General features: G+C 28.2%; 1 protein-coding gene across 1 annotated transcript in view; it reads right to left on the bottom strand.

The window, feature by feature from the left end:
* The window catches only part of LOC106688471 (Kip1 ubiquitination-promoting complex subunit 1), a 20685-nt gene extending 2123 nt beyond the window's left edge, over positions 1-18562 (bottom strand). The window contains exons 1-10 of the mRNA XM_014432951.3: positions 17898-18562; positions 17609-17774; positions 16740-16925; positions 16599-16665; positions 10533-10670; positions 9482-9597; positions 6963-7106; positions 5358-5572; positions 4371-4523; positions 4032-4136 (exon numbers count right to left, since the gene is read on the bottom strand). Coding sequence (XP_014288437.1) covers positions 4032-4136; positions 4371-4523; positions 5358-5572; positions 6963-7106; positions 9482-9597; positions 10533-10670; positions 16599-16665; positions 16740-16925; positions 17609-17774; positions 17898-18088 — 1481 coding nt within the window. The 5' untranslated portion in view covers positions 18089-18562. The remainder of the gene's footprint in view (positions 1-4031; positions 4137-4370; positions 4524-5357; positions 5573-6962; positions 7107-9481; positions 9598-10532; positions 10671-16598; positions 16666-16739; positions 16926-17608; positions 17775-17897) is intronic.
* Between the last annotated feature and the right edge of the window lie 3124 nt (positions 18563-21686).

The following is a 21686-nucleotide window of genomic DNA, read 5'->3' as shown; positions in this document are numbered from 1 at the left end:
ATATCAATTGACAGAATCGACATATTTTAATATTGAAGGAATTAGCAGTTCATTGTCGGTATGGTTTTGCTCAATAAATATTGAGAAACATTTATTCGGCAAAGTTATTTGGTAAATCGGGACATAAGACAGTATAAACCCGATTATACATTTACAACACCGTACCATACAATCAAACTTCAATAATCAATAGTCAGCACAGATGCTTTAAGCATCATCTGATGGGCAGAGTTCTTTCTTGAATTGAACAAGTAATGTTTATTCTGAAGTACAATGTTCCTTAAGAATAATAAATATGCAAAGATGCCACACTTATCTAGCTGCATCAATGATCGATTAGACACTTCATTAAAGTATTAAAGAAAAAATGAAACTATTGAAAATAAAAACTCTTTACCATTGTATTCCATAAAATAAATAAATTGTAGGATCGACCTACTAAATGATTGGATATAACATATATATTTCATTGAATACAAAAAATAGAAAAATAGGTAACAAAATAGAAAAGAAGAAAAACTGAATACTCTTTAATGCTCTAATTCAAAGAGCCACTTACTGATCAGTCAAAAGAGGGTAAATCAGAATAATAGTCTAGTGCAACCAAGATAAGTTTGCCTGTAGGAGAAGGGAACTTGCATACCCCCACCCTAGCTCCCCTCCACACTATAACAAATCCCTACTATCGGTAACAAACCAAGAGGCAGTCCAGAACTTGGTAATACCCAACTAGTTTGGGATTAGATAGGTATTTGGAACACATTTATCCCTCTTTTCTCAATCTCTTAAATTAGAACATGGGAGGTTAATTAGATTATCCTTTATCTTTGACTGAGACTGTTTCTTATTGATTCTTGTTTTACTTTGTGACATACTGTTCTGTTTTGACATACTATTTAAGAACCCAATATTATCCATAGTCATTTATGAGATTTCATAACCATTGTGCTCAGAAAATAACTACCTATTTAAAAGTTAAATTTGTTGTGAAACAGTTAGTATAACTTAGTTAATTTTAATGTTTTAAAATGCAGTGTACTTGGTCCTAGAATGGGATCAATTTAAGATAAATACAGTAATTTATGGCTTTTCATAACAGAGGAAACATAGATTGGACTACTATCAACCTCTGTTTTCATGAATTTAAATACCTCCATAATTACATGTTTTAGTTTGAGAGTGGATAGTTATCCCTCTACCCAGTTTATTTGCTATGGTAAACTTATAATCTTGAGATATTAATGAAAAATAGTTTTGAGAAAACTGATGTGAGGAATTTCTAATGGTTAAGTTGTAGAAGTAGATCGAAGAGAGGAAAGGAAAGGTAGTCCAGTCAACTGAGTAGGTCTAGGTCTATTCCAACAACCACTTCTATCTAACTATCCAGAACTATATGGAACATGCACAGTAAAAGATTTGAGAGGAAAAACACGTACTAAGCATAATGCGTAACAGTCAGAACTGGTTGTTTGAACAGATCTAGTGGAGAGAAGAGTGGGTGGGTTGGCAGGAGAACACTTGCCATTGCCCTCCCTTTACTCACAGGCAAATTTATGGTGGTTGCACTATACTAAAAGTAAACAATGAGATATAAGTAATGTTTTGTTGAAAATGGAGTCAAAAATTCTCTGCTCAATTGGTCCCACTTATTCAAGTAATATGCCACGATTTTAGTAAGATCTTTAAGATGGCAGATTCATTTTTTAAGGCTAATTAGTGCAATAGTCTTGGTAAGTGGTAAAGCGGCTTGGAAATACTGTAAAGGAGTTATTGAAAACAATAATACTAATTACTTAGATTTGTTAAAAACAAATAGAACTGGTTCGATAAATGTAAATCATTAAAATTATTTATGCTATTGGCTTCTAATCGAGAAAACATGCAACAAAATAAATCTAACAAAGCTACTATAAATCATATTGCCATATAGTAATGAATAATTTAAACAATGACCTCATAAACGTATCAAATGTAACAAATATGAGATACAAAAATGGAGATCATAATTTGAATTATAAGGGAAAGCAAGCAGAAATATTTAATTACAGAATCCTCAGAGATGAGAAGTAGAAAACATTATCAAACACCATCCTCATAAAAATAATACTCAAAACATTTAAACTAAGAAATATTGTACAAATATCTGAGTACCAAGTCAAGAAATCAAAGAACAATAATGTGAATACAACAATAATACAATCATTACAATTAATTATGGTATTGGCTTCTAATTGAGAAAACATGCAACTGAATAATGGATTCATATCTGAATCCATATCCTGAAATAATGGATTGCATAAACCACTGCTGAGGTCATAAATAGAGATCGGATTTTCATGCAATTGTATATTTTTTGTACCTAACTTCAAATTCAATGACCAGAAATTAAAAAAAAAATAAAAGAAATTTTATATTATACAATACAGCACAAAATTGAAGTTTTTGAGGTTTTATTGTTCAAATTGCATTTTTGTTCATTTTTTGAGTTTTAACTATGAAATCATATACAAATTTGTCTGTGATTTATGAAAAAATCAAATTAATAATGTTATGAAACTAACACTTTAAATTCAGCTAAATGATTCATGATACAAACCCGATTATTTTTGTTTTGACCACTAGCACAGTTTGGCCGGTAATTACCGTGTTCTGCAGAAGGTGAAGACAAACCAAAATTTCTCCATAAAAAACAGCATATTCTTCAATTGTTGTTTAACACATGAAGAATTTAATTCAATGTCTCAAACATATTTTTTTGGTTGAAAAAATATTAATTTTTCAATATGGGTCACATCCCAGAAACACATTGTGGGTCTGACCCCAGGAACAATAAAACATGTGGGGCCTACCCAGGAACGACTCACCGAACATGTCAACACCCCCAAGAACATAATTCACTCGCTTTTTTCTTAGCCTTATTTGAACAGCTTCTTCTCTTGAATGTTGAAGTCTTGTCTCTTTTTTTCGGTATAATTCCTGTAGGACCGTCCTCCTAATTACTTCTTGTAGACATGAGGTATTTCGTTACACTACTGTCCAGTAAGAGAGTGAAAACATGGACAATTTGAGTGAACAAGTTTGTACCACAAGTACCTCTAGGATAAAAATGGCACGCAGCTGGTGTACTAAAGCCCCCTTTCTCCATAAAACACACATGTTTTGGTATTTAATTACATTAATTAAATAACAAAACAAGTACGCTCATGGAATAACATTTTCTGCAATCTATAATTGGGATCCAATTACAACCAAAAATTACTCAGATGAACACTCCACAGCCCACGAGAAATCAGCAACAGAAGTTTGGAAGATGTCAAATACTGTGTTATAGTGAAGTTACAAAAAAAAATTCAAATGATTGGGAAAAAGAAATGATGCGAATCAGACTGTTGGTACTGCTAGGTCAACCTTATAAACTCATAAAACATCCAGCACTTGTCTGGCTCCTAAACCTGCTAGAAGTTTCAATTTTCAAAAACGATATTGTACCATTGACCACCAACTTTATCGCCAAGAAAAAGGACTAGTAAATATAATTGACAAATATTCTTGAAATAGCATTAATCAGTGATCTTTGGAAACTATGAAAAAAATTTCTCTAGAATAAGCTTTTTTGTTATAAAAAAGTTTTTTGTTACAGTTCATCTCAATTTGTAGTGATTAGTGGAAATTTCTAATTTCAGTCTTTCTTTTTAGATTTGAGTATTTCGAAAGTTTGCTTTTAATTCAAACAAGGTTAGAAAAGTATAAAATGGATCAATATTATAAATTAAACAATAAAAGTTTTTTGTAGGATTTAGGTGTTATAACAAAATTTTACACATTTTGGGTATTTTTACTGCATGAAAAACCAGTCTCCAGTCATCACAAACAAAATGGCTTGTTTAACTAATTTTTTAGCAATGTGGACATACTCCCTTTTTACAATTTGAGAATTAATCATAGCATTACCCTTATATTGTTTAGAATCAAAAGTTGTAGAGAATATTTTTAACACTAAATAAATAAAAAATATCAAAATTTTTTCCTACCTATGACCACAAGGAATAAGTGTAGTTTCAGCTTGAGAATCAAAACAAATAGCGCAAGAATCTTCACGTATACTCATATTCCTCAGAGCTTCCATCTCAAGATGTCTAAAAAATTAAAACATGATCATATCATTGTATGAAATATTTTAAAATGATAAGTTATACGGCCGAACTACTCCATTAATATGTATATTCTTTAATATTTCCATAACAAGCAATATTGAGGATCTAAACATTAAATCTAAAAGAAGGAAATATTTTATCTAATTCATAAACTATTATTAACAATAATGAAACTAAATATATTATAAATCATGTAAAAATAGTCCATTTAAATACCTTGGAAGAACAATTCTATCCTGAGGTGAGAGGCTGGCAAAATCATTGAAAGACTTGAATTCTGTGTCAGGCGGAAACCGGAATGGATCATTTCCAAAATTGAACCTACACTGTTGGAATGACATAAAGCTTGCACCAGCAAAGTATTTGTTTCTGTGGACAAAAAAATAAATAAATAGCAGCACTGTACAAAAAATAAATTAATCACAATAGATATGAGATCAATATCAGTATTCCTTCCATCTTTACCACTATCAAAGAGTAAGAAAAAGAAAAGGATAGTTTTTAAAGTCAATTAAAAATTATTTGTTATGGCATAAATAAATCATATAACAAATAAAAATTAAAAAATGTACTTATCGTAAGCAGTAAATAATTAATCCATTCTATAAGATGTGGATTCTGATGGGCAAAGTTTTTTTAAACCAAATAATTTTATGTTTGGATGCACATGAACGAATATTAAAAAAAACAAAAAAAGAATAAATAAGAAAACATTATTTCAGTAATAAACAATAAAAAATACTCTTTAACCTTTTCTTAGATTTTGACTAACTTTGCACAAGCGAATGGGAGTTATAAAATTCTAAAATAAACAAAATATCATTGTATAATCACTGCTAGACAGATATTTCTTTGATAACGCCTTGTGACGAAAATAAATTAATTTATTAAAAAAAAATTATTTGTTTATTTATTCAAATAGATTGATATACAAAAAATTAAGAATAATCAAATATAGAACATCAAATAATGATTGTTTAAATAAACAAGCTTAAAACAATATCTAATAATTTTTATATTAGTTCATAATAAATGTAAAGTAGTCATAAAAACAATAAAAGGAATTCGCTCAGCAATGGTATAAATGCATTTTTAATTATTCTACTTTGAAAGCAACTTATTTAAGTAGTTGATTCAATAAACATAACCCACTGTTCAAAGCAGAAAGCATACCACAAGGTAAATAGCAACTTAAATACTTACGCAGGAACAGTGAAAAGTAAATCTGAAGAAAAAACCTGAACTCCATTCAGGTAAAAATGCAAAACTTTGGATGGAATATCAAGAAGAGTTCCCACAATGTCACCAGCTTTCCATCTTCCACCGCCGACTTCTTGGCTCCGTGCAGCAAACCAAACTAATTCTCGACAACCATCATAAGCTACTGAGTATTCATCATCACCAATGCCATAGCCTTCCTAAAATAATTTAACAATCAACAGATACATCTTTACAAGCAATGATCTCTCCTTGATACAATAACGAAGGTCTCAAAACCACCTATTAGCTAATAAAATATCTTTTAGTACCTTTTTTTAAGAAAAAAACAATACTTCGAACTTTTTATATTTAAATAACATGATAATAGGGAGAGTTGACAAATTTAAAAGAAGACGTTTATATTTGAAAAAAATAATCCTAAAACATAAACATAAAATAATACTAAAACATTTTTAAACCATAAAATCTAAAGTAACAAATATGATACATTTTCATTATTTATTTTTATAAAAAAATCAAACTCCCTTTTGTGCTTATACATAAACAATTTTGAATTTTACTATTTTCTGCAATTATTATAATCAAATATGCTGTAATTAAATATTATGCTTTAAATAATTAACTTTATTGACTGTTATAAATAATGTATTAGTTGTCTATTTTATTTTTAGATGAATGAACCAATAGTGAAAGACAATAATTTAAATAATGTTATTATAAAACAATTTGCAACTATAAGTGTATAGATGACATGATTTCAAAATTGAAATTGAAAAAATGACAAATATGATTAAAAGAATTTGAAATATACAAATATAACATAGATAAAAATTGTTAATAAGAATAACTTAATTGTTATAATTTTAGAAGGCAAAGGTGCATGAGTATGGGATAATGTTTTTGAAACGTTGTACAAGCAAAATATAGAACAGTTTATATTCTATTTGGAAGTTGTTTTTTTTACCTCAAGAATTTAAAAAGTTCTTTTTTTCTTTTAAAACCTTTTTATAACATCCTACAGTTTCAATATCAATATACACTAAGTTCATAAATAGTTTTAAAATATAAACTCTTCATATATTATAAGGAGAGTTTATGTTATAAAATTAACTAAACCCATTAGGGTTTGATCTTGTTTTATAAGTAATTAATTTCTGTAAACACACAACCCAACTTGAAAATGTTAATGTAAAATTAATGTATTAATAAACTGGATGTGAAGCATGATGGTTTATTAATATCCAGAAATGAATAGCCAATTAAAATAATTTTATAATTCTTAACAAAGTAAAAAATAAAATACTGATGTACAAGACACTTAAAAAGTTCTGACAGTATTTGAAAATGTTACAAGATCATCATGATTTAGTCATAATGAAATACACAGCATAGTTCCTCTTCATGGCTAGCAAGAAAGAAGCAAAATATTGATAAATAAAAGATACACAATTATTGTATTTGTGTATTTCATTATGATCACTCATCATTCATATCCTAGATCTGATTCCAAACCTGATTATCATACCCAAGTAATTATATTACAAAAATATATTGCAAAATACTTAATAATATTATAATGTTTCTTACATGATTAAGAAATTTACTGTGTTTTAAAGCCCAACCAATTTGCATTACACCGGGTGTGAGAAGAAGAACTTCATAGTACCATACTCCCTCCGTTGCAGGAAATGTGCATCGGACACTTTCAAATGAATATGCATCACATCTTGCCTAAAAAACATTAATATATTGTAATATCCTCTTTTATGAGTAAATAGTTATTTTTTATAGATAAATGATTTTTAGTAGGTTTTATGTGATTTATCATTTCAGTATGTTTATTTGTAGTATTGTTATAAAACTAAAAGCAAGCTAAACAATTTTCACCAGTAAAATATGCAGTCACAAAAGATATCGTGCAAAGCCAAGATGGTGGCACGAGTCCTGCATAAAGTTCGTTGGATTGTGGCCATGTTGAGCAGATACAAACATTTTAAAAACTCTATTTTAACTCTCTATCATTATTGAAATTACGGTAAATTTAAGAAAAAATAGAAGTCAAGAAATAGTGCTAAAGAATAATATTCAGAAAGTAAATCATTTGCAAAAATCCAAAACTGTAGTGCGACAATCGATGTTTACATGGAACATCGAGACAGGTTTTGATTTTTGGCAGCATTCGTTGCTTAGGCGCATTTAGAGAATGATGTTTCCTGGATGAGGAGGTCCTCATCATCTTTTGGCTAGCTCAAGGGAGACATTTTGAAAAAAGAAGACATCAAAGATCAGCCAAGAAGAATTAAGGACTCAGGGTTAGTTAATTGAGAAAATCATCAAAAGAAGATTCTATAAAATTGGTTAGTTTTGTTCTTCCTAGAATTAAATACATTTATAAAAGAGATACTAATTTAATTAGGTTTTAATAGTAAAAGTGGATGCTTCTGATTGCCTAGAAACTCACCCTGAGATTAAAAGTCAATAATATTATATATAATAAAATTAAAAATCTCATATTAATTTAGCATTAAATCTTTTATTTGACCTTGTCATCTTCAAAATCTATACTTTAGATATAAGAATTAAGTTAAAACTATTAAAATCACTTATATTTATTATAATTAATTTTTAATTATTACAATATCTTTTCAAATATAATATAACTATTATATGGCTTATAATATATTATTTTGAATGATTAGTATACCAAGTTAGTATAATAACTTTTGACTAATAAAAGGAAATTGTAATAAGACTTCGATAATCTTGTTTTTAACTTATTTTGTTTTGTAATTTTTTTCCTTTTCTTTAATTGACATGCAACTGGCATTTTAAGTGATATAAAACAGTAGTACTGGTTCTGAGGATGATAATCTGTTTTTAGAAGTCAGTGAGACTGACTGACTTTTCTTGAAAAGAACACAGCAATGTGATCAACAGAATGCTGCCCTCAAGAAATATAAACAATTGTAAAGTATAGCCATGGAAACATATATATAAAATATAAAAAAAAAATTATATATAAAAAAAATGTTCACCTCTCCAAAGATTACAACTAAACTACTACACCCAGCATACCTTAATATGTTTATAAACCCTGTTAATCTACTAAACTATATTCCAGAGCTTCAGTGTTAGTCATTTTTATAAAATTCATGTATGTATAATGTCTTCAGTAAACTAATTCCATGGACTGCAATATCATTCAAATCAAGTACCTTCTACAATTAGCTTCATAACATCTCCACAATAATCCTACATACTCCAACGAGGCGTTTGAAATGAAAGTTACCTAATGATCTTATAATATAATAAAACTAGTGTTGGGGTCCTACCAATGGACACCCATTGGTAGGACCCCAACACTAGCAACCACACGGTTGCTTCATAAAAGTAAAATTCATTGCACTGATTCATAAATAAACTTCAGTTCTATGATGTGGCCTTGTATAAATTTGTCAATTCCAAATTTTTTTTTTTTTAATTTTTTATGAAACTAAAATTTGAATTTGAAGTTTCATAAAAAAAATCTATAAGTAATCATATATATGTAAGAATATAACAAAAATTCTCATAACCTTTTTAAGCCATTAGACTGTACATTTATACTCATTTTAAGTTGACTAAACCTGATTCAGACTTTGTTAAAAATTTTGAAACAAAACAAATGAAAATAAGTTTAGCCAGAATCTCTGCATTAACTCCCTGATGACGACCTGAAATTCAGGTCAAAACTTTGGCACGAATAAATAATTTTTGTTTATTTGCTGACGACACCCCCATATGCCCTCCGACCATCTTCTCCACACGGAAAATAATACTTGTATATATTAATAAAAAAAGAATTTTTTGAAAGTATTTAAAACTACCACAGTAAACAAATATTATAAATTCAAGGAGAACTTATTAATAATAAGATATTTGCAATAGCAACAATTGGAATAGGAGAACGAATGTGGAGGTTAATAGTAATTGCAAAAGGAGAAGAGGCAACAATTGGAGAAACAAAGACGAAGAATTATTGCAATTGATTTATTACACTTCGGCATAATATTTGCTAACATTAAAACAATGTACATGTAATAACTATAATAAACAGTAAAAATTACCTCAAGACCATCAGGAGATATTTTCAAATATTCACTCACATCCTTGGTGTTAAGCATAGCATTTATATTCAACACGTCCACAGTCTCATAGGAAAACTTTCGGCCCTCTACCAAAACTGAAAATTAAACAACAAATTAAAATATGAAATAATAAGGTGATAATCCGTTTCATTCACTCCAGAAAATTTTGACAGAAGAATAATTTTCAAAAGTGAGTATTGGTCTGACAGAAAAATATTTAAATAAAAATATTATTTTTAAATAAGAAGATAAAATATGATGTTAAAAGAAAAGGTTTATAATGGGAAATTGGTCATTGTTATTTGTAAGTTTCTTCAACCATCTCTTAACTAAAGAAATTATTATATATACTTAATTCATATATATTTACATAAATGTAAATATAAGGTTCCATATATGTATATAGTCAAGAGACAGTTGAAGTCCATAATGTACCATACAAAATCACATTTGTAAAATAGTAGGACAACAGGCAATCATAATTGTAATAAGACAATATAAGTCTGGTATTCAACATTAACAATTGTAGGAAGCTAATCAAGCTATAACTGATAATGAGAAAAGATGGACATCAAATAAGACAGCTGTTAGACTTGAAAGAAAAATTCTATGAAAATATTTTAACTCAACTTTGATAAGGAGTTGTGACAAAGGCAAAAAATAAAGAATAAAATGAGATCTTCAATTATAAAAATACTAATCTGTAAAAAGATGTAGAATCTGCAATGGTTGGAGGTCATATCCTGGTAGTATAAGAAATCTACAGACTATTTAGAGATAGTATATGAAGAACAATCTAAAAGAGATAGACCTAAGAAAACTGAGAATAACCATGAAACCAGAACAAAATGGTTTATTAGAGGTTGAAGAAGCCAAGGACCTGTTGTGATTAGTAAGAGATGGAAGTCACAATATGTAATTAAATATGTTATTTATGAAATGAATCACTTAAATAATCTTACAAGATGATATTAATTTTAAGAGAAATTTCATATAATTTAAGATGCAAAAACTAATCTACTTAACTTACACAGATTATCCAATGCCCAAGTAGCACAGAACTTTACTTGAGATTCGATTAGGTCTGACGATGGTGGCCTGGCTTCAAGTTTGAGCAAAGGATCCCCTGCTTCAGCAAGTCTTCTTTTAATGGTGACTTTATTTTCACCTAGAAAAAAAGGAATGGAGAGACAAATAAGCGTTTAGAAAATAGATGAATTAAAAATAATATTCAATTAAATAATAAAAAAAAATAAATTAATATAATAAAAAAAAAGATATTTGACACCACAAATGATTGCTACCTCTCTTCACCAAACCATATCAAAACCCAAATCTAAAAGAATAAATATAACATGAACCTTCCATTTACCTTTAAGACATAAATAAGCCTCAAGATTTTACCTTCTAGAATGAATTTATTCTAGAACTAGTTCAAGAAACTGCAAAGTTGATCAGAGTCATCACTGAATAAAAGAAAAGGTATGTAAATAAATTTACCACAAGTCTTACCATCATTACAGACTCCAAGCATTCATTCATTTAAAGAAATTTGAAAATTAGAGCATTAAATTAAAACACATATCAAAACCTCGTAATTATTACTTTAATCTATCTCTAGAATACCAATGACAAACATTGTGCCATTTGATGATACAAGCAAATTTATAAATAAATGGCAAGTCCTTAAAGTTCCCCTGTGGTCAGGTCACTTTGATACAAAACTAACATAAACAGCATATGTTATAAACATATATCATATGATAATTGACTATGAATTTTTAACTGAAAATCGATGAATTCTCAGGAAGCTTGAATTGCTTTATGCAGTAGAAAAAATAAACGTAAATAACGATGAGCTTGGGCTAAGAAAAACCCACAATAATAAAGAAGAAAAAATATAAAATAGTATCAGGCCTCAAAACAGAAAATTGGAAAGAGGAATAACAAGAAATAGAAAAAAATAAAAATTTTTAGTGAGTGACATTAGAGGGTATGATAGCATTAGTTTATGAATGACAGAACCCCCGAACATCAAAATCTCTTTGTCCGGTAGGTCTATCATTTTGTCTTTAAAAAAATTAATAAAATCAACAAAGAAACTATAAGATAAGTATGATCATAATGAAAGATTTGCAAGCAGAAGGCCATTAAACTTGCCAAAATTGTTCCCATATTTAATGAACCTGAAAAGAACAAGTTCATGAAATAGGGTATAATCAAATTCTAATCAATTGAATGTTCAACTCTCAAAAAAAATTTTCCAAACCAAAAAGGAAACAAATCACAAAATAAAAAAAAACCTCTATTAAATGTAATAATTCCTATAATAAAGTGAAACACAAGAAAAACAGCTTGAATAAATTTAATACTTAAGAAATCGAACAAGGCATAAATGACTCTGGACTCAGATCAATTTAAATATTGACTTGAAATAGAGAAGCAATTGAATAAAAAATGGTATGTAAATGAAGGAAAAGGTAATTATGAAGTAAAGAAGTGTTTTGTATGATAAATATGAGAGATACAAACTTAATTGCAACAAAAAATATTTAAAAGGAAGATGGAAAGAAAAAAAACGCCGGGTGTGGGCAAAGAACAAAACTGAATTATTTAATGCGAACCGAATGTTAAATATGCTGGCTCATATTAAATAATATAATTAATATTTGAGTTTTTTTTTCTTTTATCGCACCAATACCATCTTCCTTTTATATATTACACATAGTCAATCAGCGATCTTCCAACAAAAAATATTGTTTATATTTATGATTAAGAAATATTAATTAGCTCAAATCTTTTAAGGACTGTCCATATTTTGTTTTAAAAAATAGAAACCAGATTTTTTTAGCATGTAAAATTTAGTTTCTAAATCTTAGAAATTGAAAAAAGTTTGAATGAACAAATTTAAACTAACAGTACTCTAATTTTCTTTTTGATAGATTGTATAAATAGTTAGTGTTAATTATTTCATACAATGCCCCAAAGTTGATAAGTTTAGTTAATTAAGCAATGAGTTATCAACTTCTCTCAACATGATGACATAATAATAGCTAGAAATACCTTGTAAAGTCACCTGAATGAACTAGAACAATACTTCAATAAATGAATGATTAGTCTGAACATTGAAAAATGTACTTCGAAAGTGTTTACTCTCAGACGCCCACCAGACCCACCAGAAATGATCCTCAAAAGTAAAAATGTAAAATGGAATCCTGCCAGTGAAACAGGAAGATACCTAGAAATTCACCTCGATCGCCACCTTACCTGGAATCACCATATCAACATCGAACTAACTGAAACCTATGCAAGGTTATAACCTACCCTAAATAGAAAATCCAAATTAAAACCAGAAACAGCTATTCTTATTTTTAAAACAAATTTCAGGCCACTGCTTATGTATAGCTGTGAAGTTTGGGGAGGGGCATCCTTTACGAAAAGGAAAAAATTATAATCTTTTCAAAATAAAAACATAAGAATTGCAGTGGATGCTCCTTGGTTTGTAAGAAACAGTCAATTGCATCAGGAATTGCAAATAGAGACAATATAGGATTACACCAAAAGAAAGTTCTTGAAGTTCCACTCCCAGTTACCTACAGTTAGAGGAGCAGTGACCAACAACTTAAGATACCCAACCACAGCCTGAAGACTGAAGCCCATGTTATAAATAAAAAAATAAGATAAAATAAATATATTAAAATAATAATTCTAAATACAAGATAAAAGTAAAGTTAATAACAAAAGAAACAATGACATTTATATATTTAACAAAATAAATAATTGATTTCTAATGGAAAAAAAAAAGAAAGTGAATTTAAGAAAAAGATGAAGAGAAAAAAAAAACTGCTGCAGGACATCCTGTTATAAGTTCTATATTTATCAGTTCTGTTATTGTCATTCTAAAATTTTATTTTATCTTAACATTTTTTTTTCTCTTTATCTTTTTCTTAAATTCACTTTCTTTTTTCAATTAGAAATCAATTATTTATTTTGTTAAATCCATAAATGTCATTTTTTTTTTTTTTTTTATTAACTTAACTTTTATTAAGAATTACTATTTTAATATATTTATTTTATCTTAATTTTTTTTCACTTATAACATTGTATATAGTTAGGGGTGTCTTTAGTATGAGACTATACCTCCCCCCCCATGATCAATTGTTAAAAAAAAAATGTATCTCTTACATTAAACATGTAAGGCCCACCAGATCGGCCTGGTATTAAATAAATAAAAGTTATCAACTTCTTCATAGTAGGTAAAGACTAAGTGGACCCCATATATACCACCACTGGTGTAGGAGGGTGGTAGTAGCCTTGAGTCTCTCATTAGGTAATATAGTGGTACCATTTTAGTAACTCTAGTAATGTTGGAGATATGCTGGTTGGCCTAGGATATTTTCATATTTCACCAAGTAGGAGTCTGAGATTCTTGTCATGACAACTTTACACCAACAGAAGCTATGTAATACACCACTATTAGGCAAAAAGTAATTTCAATAAGAATTACTGTTATAAAATAGTAAAAGACCTTTTTATTGGTAATTTAAAATGCCAGATAAATCACTGTGAATTTATTTTTGGTCCAAAAATACAATTAATAGTTGGATCTAAGTAATTTCACTTACTAATTTCAATAAAATGTAATTGGAATTACTTTTTGCGAAACACAACAGTATATCAGCTTTTTATTCATCTTTATTGCCATTTAAACAAATTTAAAATTGACATTTTGACCAGATTTCTTGAAAAAATGTGCAAGAAATGAGATTAATAGGTTATCATTTTAAAGGTTATTTTGTATTTTAGACAATTAATAACCTTAATGATAGTTATTACTACTAGACTATACCATTGTATTCAGTTACCTTAGTGCAGCTATTGTTTGCTGGAAATGTAATGAATGGAAAAAACAAAATGTAATAATAAATAAATATTATCGTTGGTATTTTTTTCTATGATTAAAACTGAAACTCTTTCTCTGAAATAAATTTTTTTTTTAGAGATTAAACTTCTAAATTTCTAGTATAAATCGTATATATATTAGAACTTATATAGTAGATATTATCTAAATAAAATAAGACTAGAATAATTGATGATGGAAAGACATTTACGTAATTGGTAGGGAAGATGCTAGGAGATCATGAGTACTTTACAGGGAATGAATCATGGAGTCTAATAAAGATCGAGAACGATTAGCGTGTGATTTGGGAAATATGGTTATTTCAAGTTAGGTAGTAATTGAAGGTAACACAAGGTCTTTTTTATAATTTTTGAAACTGAATAGGAATTTTGTTTAAGTAGAGCAATGGATAGTAGGAAAGACTATTAAGGGATATTTTTTAACCAATGAGAATATCCTAGGATTTAGACACAACTTATTTTCCAATTTCCAGCGGTTAATACTGTCAATATCATTTTAGAGCTAACAATACATCTCAAGTATGTCAGAAGAATGGAAGCAAATGTATATTTGCAAGTAATCTGCAAACAAATTATATTGAGCGTGGTGGATAGTGTTAGGTAGGTCGTTAATATAGATGGAATACTTCTTGAAAAAGGGAGTGATGGAGAAGAGAGCTAGTTGGGAATGAATATAGTTTGGAGATACAAGATGGAGTGGAACCAATCAAAACCGAAATTGTTTTGTTGAGGCAGTTTTGTTGGACTAATATGTTTTTATGGCACCCTTGCTAGTTTACAAAAACATTTGTGGCATGATTGTCCTTAAAGGTATTGGATATATAGGAATATTATTCTTAATATTTAATAAATAAATGATAACATTTGTAAATATAAATTAATCCAGATTAACCAACTGCCACAGAAGATGTAAAAATGTATTTTTGAAAAGTTTTGAGACAAACTGCTTTTAATAATTATAGAATTACAATGGCCAGTTGTAGAGGCTTTGTAATAGTTTGTATATTTATTTTCTGTTTTGTAAATTAAATAGATTGTTCATAAATGAATTATAATAATAATAATAGAACCTTAGCCTATAATCATTAGAGAGCATTTTAATTTTTGCAATTAGTTTTACCATTTCAACGTTGAAGTGAAACTGTTAAATATAAAGATCAAGATTGGTAGGTCATCTATGTTAAGTACAACAATTGATAAAAAAACTAACATAAGCACCCTTAAGAACTCAATTGTTGGTGTGCTACAACAACTAAACTTCACCACAGCATAGAATCATTACTATTATTTTTAATAACTGTATTGTTATATTTTTGTAATGTTTGTTTAATACACCTTCACAAGAAATATTAATTAAAATAATTTAGGCGCATAAACAAACATAATAACAAAAAAAATTGATTTAAAAATATACCTTCACTGTAATTTAAACTGTTATCAATCGTCCATTTATCTATAAAAGATAATTGTGATAAAAAAAGAGGAAATACCAAACAGGAAACTTTGAACAAGTGCTTTTGGTAATAAAACAGCCACTTCTGGATTTTAAATTTAACAACTGATTGATTGAAATATAACCCTGTTTATTATAATTAAAAAAACAAACATTGTATATTTCACTAAAGAATAAATAAGTGAAGATTATTTTAATAGAGGCAGAAATGAAGAAATATATTTGATGACAAAATTAAGCAATTATGTTATTTATATGAGAGTACTTACAAACTAAATTGTACTTGATTCCCGTGACTTTTTCCGAAAAATTGAGCCAGAAGAGAATAACAAGTAATTGAGCTTAGAAAAAGTAATTTTCTAAATATTGTCATTCAAATGAAATAGTAATAATAGATCAACAAGAAGCATTAGAATCAAATATACAACTCATATTATGATTAACACTGTCTAGTCAATAAAACAATTTTGTCAGGTTAGTAGTAAAGCAAAAAAGTGACGACAAATACAGCACTTGTCCACTTTTACCATCAAACAACCAGATGATTAATTTTAAATATTTAACACCTAACTATCACTGATTAAACTAAAAAATGTAGAAATTAAAGGTAAAGTTAAAATACCAATATTACATTGAAGGATTGAAAAATAGTAAAAAAAAAACATTGCCTCCATTAAAAGAGCTACAAATAGAATGTAAATGAAGGAGTAAGAAACTACTTACTAGTTTGAGCGAATTTCTCCAACGCAATCAATGAAAACAGAGTAACCACTGGATCAATTTCATCTTCCTGAACATATTAGGGAAATAAATATTAATACTAAAAATGTTGACCGTAATATACAAAAATTATTAATATCTTACCAGATTCCCAATTAAAAAATCAAGAGTAGCGGATGTGAGAATAGCGACTGAACTAGGCCCAGAAAGTTTTTCAGCTAAGACTCCAAGAGCAATGCATATATTTCTAGGTTTCCTATTGTCCATTCCACGAGAAACCCGATTTTTAGCCGAAAGGTTAAATTTAGAAGAAAGTCGAAGAACAGCATTCTGAAAGAAAAAAATTGAATAGATAATGATAATGACAAAAGGTAAAATAAAGTAAGTCTAAAAACAAAATATTTTATACTGGCAGTGATTCTCTTATAATGATATAAATGATTTATCATATTTTTATAGGTTAATAAAATATGAATGGAAAGAATAAAAGTTTTACCCATCAATATAAACAAAAAATTTCATCAGAATAATTGTCTAATCGATAATTACTATTTAACTGTTCAAACAGTTCTCAAAGTGACTCATTTGAATTTCATACAAACACAAAAAAAAAGAAGATGGAAACAGGAATCCATTTGACAGGAAGCCTTGAATTATAGACACATTACAATGGAACAACTAAGATGAAATATAATTAGTTTATAATTGAATGATTTTAAACAAAACTTTTAATCTTCAAGTTCAAAAATTTCCTTTGGTACAGGATACCTTGAACTGATTATAAATAATGCAATATCATCTCTTACTAATTATGAATTAATTTGATTTTGAAATTTTTATTTAGGATAAGGCTTAAATTGATGAGACATAGAGTGTTTAGTTGTTGTAGGCTGTTTGAAAGGTTAAAGGCTTGGTTGAGACTTTACCGATAATAAGCTAAATCTAATTTTTATGATTTTTTAATTAATTTTGTTATAATAAATTTAGCACTTCAAAGTGTGTGGTCAACTGACTTTGTTTGGGAGAGGACAATCATCTAGAAGTAGAGTTATCACAGCCGGACCAAGAGGATCTTCCACAGGAACTACTCGGACCATGGAATCTACTATCTGTATCCATCCATCATCTTGATCAGCTATATTGTGAAGTTTAAACAGCTCTTGCGGTGGCTCTTGATCACTGAAATTGTATCACTACTAATAGAATAACAAATCTTTTAATGAATATAAAAACATGACATTATCAAAAAGGAAAACATTTAAGTAACAAGAGGAAGGTTATACTGTTTTAACTTTATCTTACTTTTCAACTAGAGACCTGATGGCTTTGAGGGAGTCCAATATAAGCATTTCAACATCTTTTGGAGAGACTGATTTCCACCAATCTTGTTCCAATCCAGTGTCCCTTCTGTCTTCAGCAACATTATGTGATGCTCCATCAAGCTCTCTTCTTCTTGAATTTCTTCCTTTATTTTTACAATGGCATATACCCATTAGAAGATAAACACCACCTACCAACTCTGCCCCGTCTTGCTAAGTTTATCAAATCAACCCGACCCAACAATAACTAAAACATCTCTAACCGAACTTCCACTTGGGAAGGTAACCTAATTTAAAGAGTACTGAAATCAGCTGTTTGATTCATATCCAGAACAGCCAACATCATTTTTAATGACTGAAAACTTTATTTTCCAAAAGACTACTTAGAATAATACATTTACCAATATTATGAAATTTCGATAAACTTTTTAGGAGAAAATGGCTGTTAAAAGATAATATGTTATCAAAACTGCCTGCCAAAGTTTGTTCATTAGTGAAGCGGGAAGAGCGCGCCAGTGAGTTAACTGTCAGGAAAGCAGAGAGTTCCAGTCTGTCCCGCTCCTTTCGCCGATGTATTTCAACTGTACTCTTGAGCGCTAATTTGGATTTACGATATATTTTTCGAATTTATTAAATTTTCAGAATTACTATTATTGAATCATGATATTGAACATGATGTTCTGTCAACTCACAATCATATGAGAAAATAATTGATATTGAAGAAACATGATATTTCATTGATGAAATAGGTAAGCTAAATGTAAAAGTTTTTGAATATGTGTGACAGTTATGTAATATTTTTTTATTCCAAAGCGCTAATCATTTCTATAGTTTCATCTATTTCAAATTTTTGTGATAATTTTTTGATCTTGTCACCTGGTTTGTGCTGAACTGTTTTCCATTAATAATAACCAAATATTTCTTCACATTTTCATTGTATTTTTTAATATAACGAGCTGTTATATTTTTTCATTTGTACATATTTAACAATTGTACTAGGCCATCAATTTTATTAATGTATAATTTTTCTGCTGATCAAAAATTTTAAAATTAGTAGATTATGAGCTAGCAAAAAGTCTCTAATTGGAAAAGGCATTTTTCTTTCTTTTTCACCTGCCAATTTCTCTCCTGAAGTTCGTATATTATATAAGTAGTTTTCATTAAAATTATACTTGAATTGTATTTATTTTTAAAGAAAACAAAAGTACATTTCGAAACCTATTTGACGATGCATTAATGACGTTTTAACTAGTACACATATGTGGTGCTATATCTTTAAGATATTAAAAATTAGAAACTCGATTTTTAAAATTATAGTAAAGTTGTTATTTGGCATTATGATTTACTTCTTATTAATTGATAACTATTTTTTAAATTATCTGATTCTTAATTTTTTTTTATAGTTAAATATTGTGATGTTTCATTACACCACGTTTAACGTAAACTTGACAGGAATAAAAAAGGTTTTAGTTTTTATCTAAATTAGCTACGATTACCTATTTATAATACTTAAATTCGTTTGAAAACTTTTATTATCGTGAGATTAGTTGCAGTGTTAATATTTATACAAATTGGAAAGAAAACATTTTCTTGTTATTAATCAATATTCTCTTTTTATAAAATAGAAACATAAATAAAATAAAAATACAGCAATTATGTAATTATAACATATCTTTAATCATGCCACTACTTACGATTTCTTAAATGACAACGTGCCAAACTATGACGTGATTATTTTCAACTTTCGCTGGAATTGGAGTTCCGTTTTTCAGAATTCATTAAAAATGAAAATTGTGTCTTAATCTTAAATAGTTTTCTGTCTTAACCTTCATAATATTTTATGTCCTTAACCAAGTGAACAAAAAAGTTTATATCTCAATACAGCTTGTATATTTTTTTTTTTTAATCAATTTATTGTTTATCTTATAATAGTACTTTATTATCAATTAATTTAATAGAAAATGATTGATTTTATTTTTTATTCGTAGAATATATTTCTTCATCTCGTAATTAATTTTTATATCAACATCAGCTAATTTATTAGTTTATTAACTAATAATAATAATTATTATTGTAATAACCGTATTATTATTACTTATAAGGATAATTTTCGTTGAATATTTAATATTGTGGTTCAACTATAAATGCTCTAAAATCGGTATTAAACTAGTATTAAGCTCGTTATATCTCGGGGAGTAATTGTTTGATATTTTTTTGTCAAATATGATGGCAAACATTGGAAGCAAATACTTCCCAACCTATATTGGACACGAGTGTAGTTAAATACTTTTAAAAAAACGAAAATGTAGCTAGCTATATTCGTTAGGAGGGATTTTATTTTCTGCAAGCTCCTAAATGATAATTTTTAGTTGTTACCCTTCATATTATTAAAATGATTTTTAAAAGAGTATTTAATTAGGGTCCTTGTCTAGGTTTAACTTTAAATCATTAAATATTGGAGCAGAACACCTGTACCATATTCTAGACTAGCTTTGTGAGGAGTTTGGAAATTGATCACAGTGGTTTGGCAACCAGTTTTGATTTCGCATATATATTTTATAATTATGTTTATTAATTGTTGGTTAGTGTAAAGAAACGAAATCTCTAAATTTGTTTCATTAGTCAGATTACCTCCTAAAATAAAATTAGTAAATATCGATATGTATAAATAAAATTTCCAGTGAAATAACCTTTTTAATTGGGGTTATTACAAAAAAAAGTTTAGTAATTTTATATGTTCACTCAATCAATATTATTATATTTATTCATCTATTGTTTAGTGTTCTACAGTTTTTCATGATTTTTATTATTTTTTTAATGATTTGGAATAATTAATTAAATATTAAATTTCTTATTTTAAAACAGTATTTGGAATGGCGCATCCTTTTTCTTATAGACTGGTAAAAACGGCAAAACATATATATAATGTTTGCCATATAGAGAAGAAACTAAAAATATTGTTTATGCTGAATTATGTACATTTTCTTCCATGAGCTTAAAACATAAGTTCGTAAAAACATTGTTCATATAAAGTCATCACCCTGAAGCAGCTTTCTATAAAGTCAGTTTTTTTTTCTTCAGTAATTTGTCTTTTTGCTATTCCATGTAAATATCGCATGTTATTCAGTTAATCAAATGTGCTCATAATGTTTAAGAAACTGACAGGTATAATTAAATTTAGATGCGAATAAAACCGCGGTACACAACTAGTTTAAACATAAAATAATAATAATTATTATAAGAAGTATGAATTAAATTCTCTCAAACAAATTGTCGATTATGCTCTGGTATCGCACGCTCTACCTAAATATTCCGAATTATTTTTAGCATTAATTTTATTTTTAAGGAAGAAAAGTAGGGAATCTCCCTGTTATTATTTATTACTTATTTATGCCATAAATTTCTGCTGAGTAAGTAGGTGTATAATAGTTACTTAGATTTCGAAGTTTTTTATGTTTTAATAAGTTTCGTTTGTGGTTTGAGAATAGGATCTACGGGTGAAGTGTATGAAACGTATGTCAACAAAAATACTTTTGCACGTGGTTATGAGAAAGTAGTTGTGTATGAAATTTGATACAATTGATACTGAAAAATTGTCATACTAGTTCTCAATTTCCCTCTAAATTCAGACCAAGTAAGGCGAGCCGTTTTCGGAATATAGATATGAGAAAAATATATTTACTTATGTGTATGTAAGTGAAAATAATGGATAAAATCTGATAACATCAAGATGGGGCCAACTATCTACCAATCCACAAAATCCATGAAAATT

This window comes from Halyomorpha halys, unplaced genomic scaffold (assembly GCF_000696795.3).
Source record: "Halyomorpha halys isolate HHAL.00 unplaced genomic scaffold, Hhal_1.1 Scaffold1136.1, whole genome shotgun sequence".
NCBI lineage: Eukaryota > Metazoa > Arthropoda > Insecta > Hemiptera > Pentatomidae > Halyomorpha > Halyomorpha halys.
Note: the sequence above shows the minus strand (reverse complement) of the source record. Positions and strands in the feature narration are given on the sequence as shown.